This window comes from Phaethon lepturus, unplaced genomic scaffold (genome assembly GCF_000687285.1).
Source record: "Phaethon lepturus isolate BGI_N335 unplaced genomic scaffold, ASM68728v1 scaffold23897, whole genome shotgun sequence".
Classification (NCBI taxonomy): domain Eukaryota; kingdom Metazoa; phylum Chordata; class Aves; order Phaethontiformes; family Phaethontidae; genus Phaethon; species Phaethon lepturus.
This window is the reverse complement of record NW_010550113.1, coordinates 11,338-13,423: the sequence shown is the minus strand read 5'-3', so window position 1 is coordinate 13,423 and position 2,086 is coordinate 11,338. Positions and strand designations below refer to the sequence as shown.

The 2,086-nt window shown below is 60.0% G+C and overlaps 1 protein-coding gene across 1 annotated transcript in view; it reads left to right on the top strand.

The window, feature by feature from the left end:
- The first annotated feature begins 21 nt into the window (after nucleotides 1-21).
- CD79B (CD79b molecule, immunoglobulin-associated beta) overlaps nucleotides 22-2,086 on the top strand; it is a 4,659-nt gene continuing 2,594 nt past the window's right edge. Inside the window, exons 1-2 of the mRNA XM_010290469.1 lie at nucleotides 22-88; nucleotides 2,032-2,073. Coding sequence (XP_010288771.1) covers nucleotides 22-88; nucleotides 2,032-2,073 — 109 coding nt within the window. The remainder of the gene's footprint in view (nucleotides 89-2,031; nucleotides 2,074-2,086) is intronic.

The window sequence follows — 2,086 nt, the reverse complement described above, 5'->3', positions numbered from 1 at the left end:
CCCTGCCGCTGGCAGTGGAAGATGGCTGATTTTTGCACGAGGCTCTGGGTGCTCCAGGCGAACCTCTGGCTGATGGCCCTGGTCACAGGTAAGCATCAAACATGGGCTTTGCTTTCAGAGCACGGAAACCTGCACCCAGGCTATGTGCCGGCATGCGTCCCTCGCCTAGCGCAACGAGGGACTTCACCCAGGCCTGGCTTTAAACGCGTTAGTTTTAAACGTTGCGATTGCTGCTTTCAGTCCTGCTTGGCGCAGGAAGGCAGCCCCAGAGAGCGAAGCCAGGGAGGACCCGCGGGGGCTCGGGGCTCGACGCCCGCCTCAGGTTTCGGGTTTTGCTTCCCGTGGGGTGTGGAGACGGGACGCATCTGTCTCACCCCGCAGCACGGGAGATTTCTGGGGTGGCCGGCTGGCCTCGGTGGGAGCCCGACGCAGGGTGGGTGCAGAGCCTGCCTGGCTGTGGTTGCAGGTGGCAGGAAAGAAGGGGTTGGGTTTTTGTTTTTTACCATTTATTGCTCTCAGAGGAGTCACTGAGGCCATGGCCAAGCCGCGTCCCTTTGCTTTGCGGGGTTCAGTGCCCAGGAGTGGAGGAGAAATGGGAGGAAAAAGGCTTTTGGGGGTGATTTTGGGGCCCTGTGTGAACATCCCACGCTGTTCCCTTTTGCATCCCCATGGAGAAGCAGCAGCTAAACGCAGGACACAGCTCCCGTCCCTTCCAACTCCTCTTGCTCGGTGCAGGGACACCCACAAAAACCTGAGGCAGATCCCACCCTCAGCTGGGGAAACCTGTGCCCTCAGGGGAATGGGCATTTAGAGGGTTTCTGTTGGGTGTCCACGCAAGCCCAGCACGGATTCGAGGTCACAGGGTTTCATCCTGGCTGTCACGGTGGCTTCGAGGAAGGACAGGGGAAGCTCAGCCCACCCGTGGCTGCAATGGAAATCTTGGCTTTGAGGGGTGTGAGGGCTTCCAGGATGAGGGACCAGCCTGAGCTTCATTCAGAAACACCAGCAGAACATGGATAGCAAAGCCCCGTGTCCTGGCTGGCCGGCAGGACCGCAGGTGGCGGGGACACGTACCCAGTGCGCAGCCCGGACAAGGAGCATCCCCCCATCTCAGAAAAAAATGGAATGAGGCTGGAGGGGAGGGTTTGCCTGCGGAGATGTAGGTGCTGGAGGTGAACAGGACAGCCCGCGGCTGGAAGAGGCTCTGGGGCAGGGAGGGGAGCCCATGGCTGAGCCAAGAGGTCCCTGCCGGGCTGCTGTTCGGGGCAGGAGGGGGGCAAGGGTTGGGGCGAAGCTCAGGCTGGGGAATTGAACCTTCCTTCTTCTTCTTGCGGGGAGTTCTGCCGCTGCCCCAACGTGGTGCAGCCCCCACCTCCGTGCCAGCTTCCCCACGGTGGGGTTTGGCGAGTGTTCGTCAAGCGGACGGAGCTGGGCACTGAAGCGATGCGGTAAACAGGGCTGGTGCTTCCTGCCCAGCTGCAGCAAGAGGAACTGAGGCATAGGGGCACAGGGGCACCCATGGGTGCTGGGGGGTCCCTGCCTCACCCTGCCTCCTGCATTTCATTGCAGGTCCCATGGCTCTTGTCCAGTGGGGCCTGCGTGGTCCCAGCGTCTGAGAACTCGCCCTGGCCATCACGGGGCCCCGAGGCCAGGGAAGCCCGGGCAGGGAAAGTGTTTCTGGTTGACTCAGAAAATGGAGAGTGTAAAGAAAGAGGCGTGTGTCTGTCTGGACTCTGTGAAAGGCGCCAGCCTGGGGGGTATTAATAGCAAAGGCAGGTTTCACTGGAACGTCAACTAGAAAGCAACTCAGAGAAAACTCAGGAGATGGGATGGAAATGGAAGGGTTTGCACCCAAATCTCCGCTGCTCTGTGTCCGCTGAGCGGAGCTCTGATTGATGCTCCCAAGCGCTCCGTCCCGTACGGAGTGGGCACGAGGGACCCACGGTACGTGCCATCCCATCTGGGACATCCTATATGGGCTTTTCCTACATGAGTTCTTGGCCACTATCTCAGGGTCCTTCTGTCTTGCAGGTGGGATCTCTGCAGACAAGAACAGCAACAGGAGCACGACAGGTAACCTCTCAGA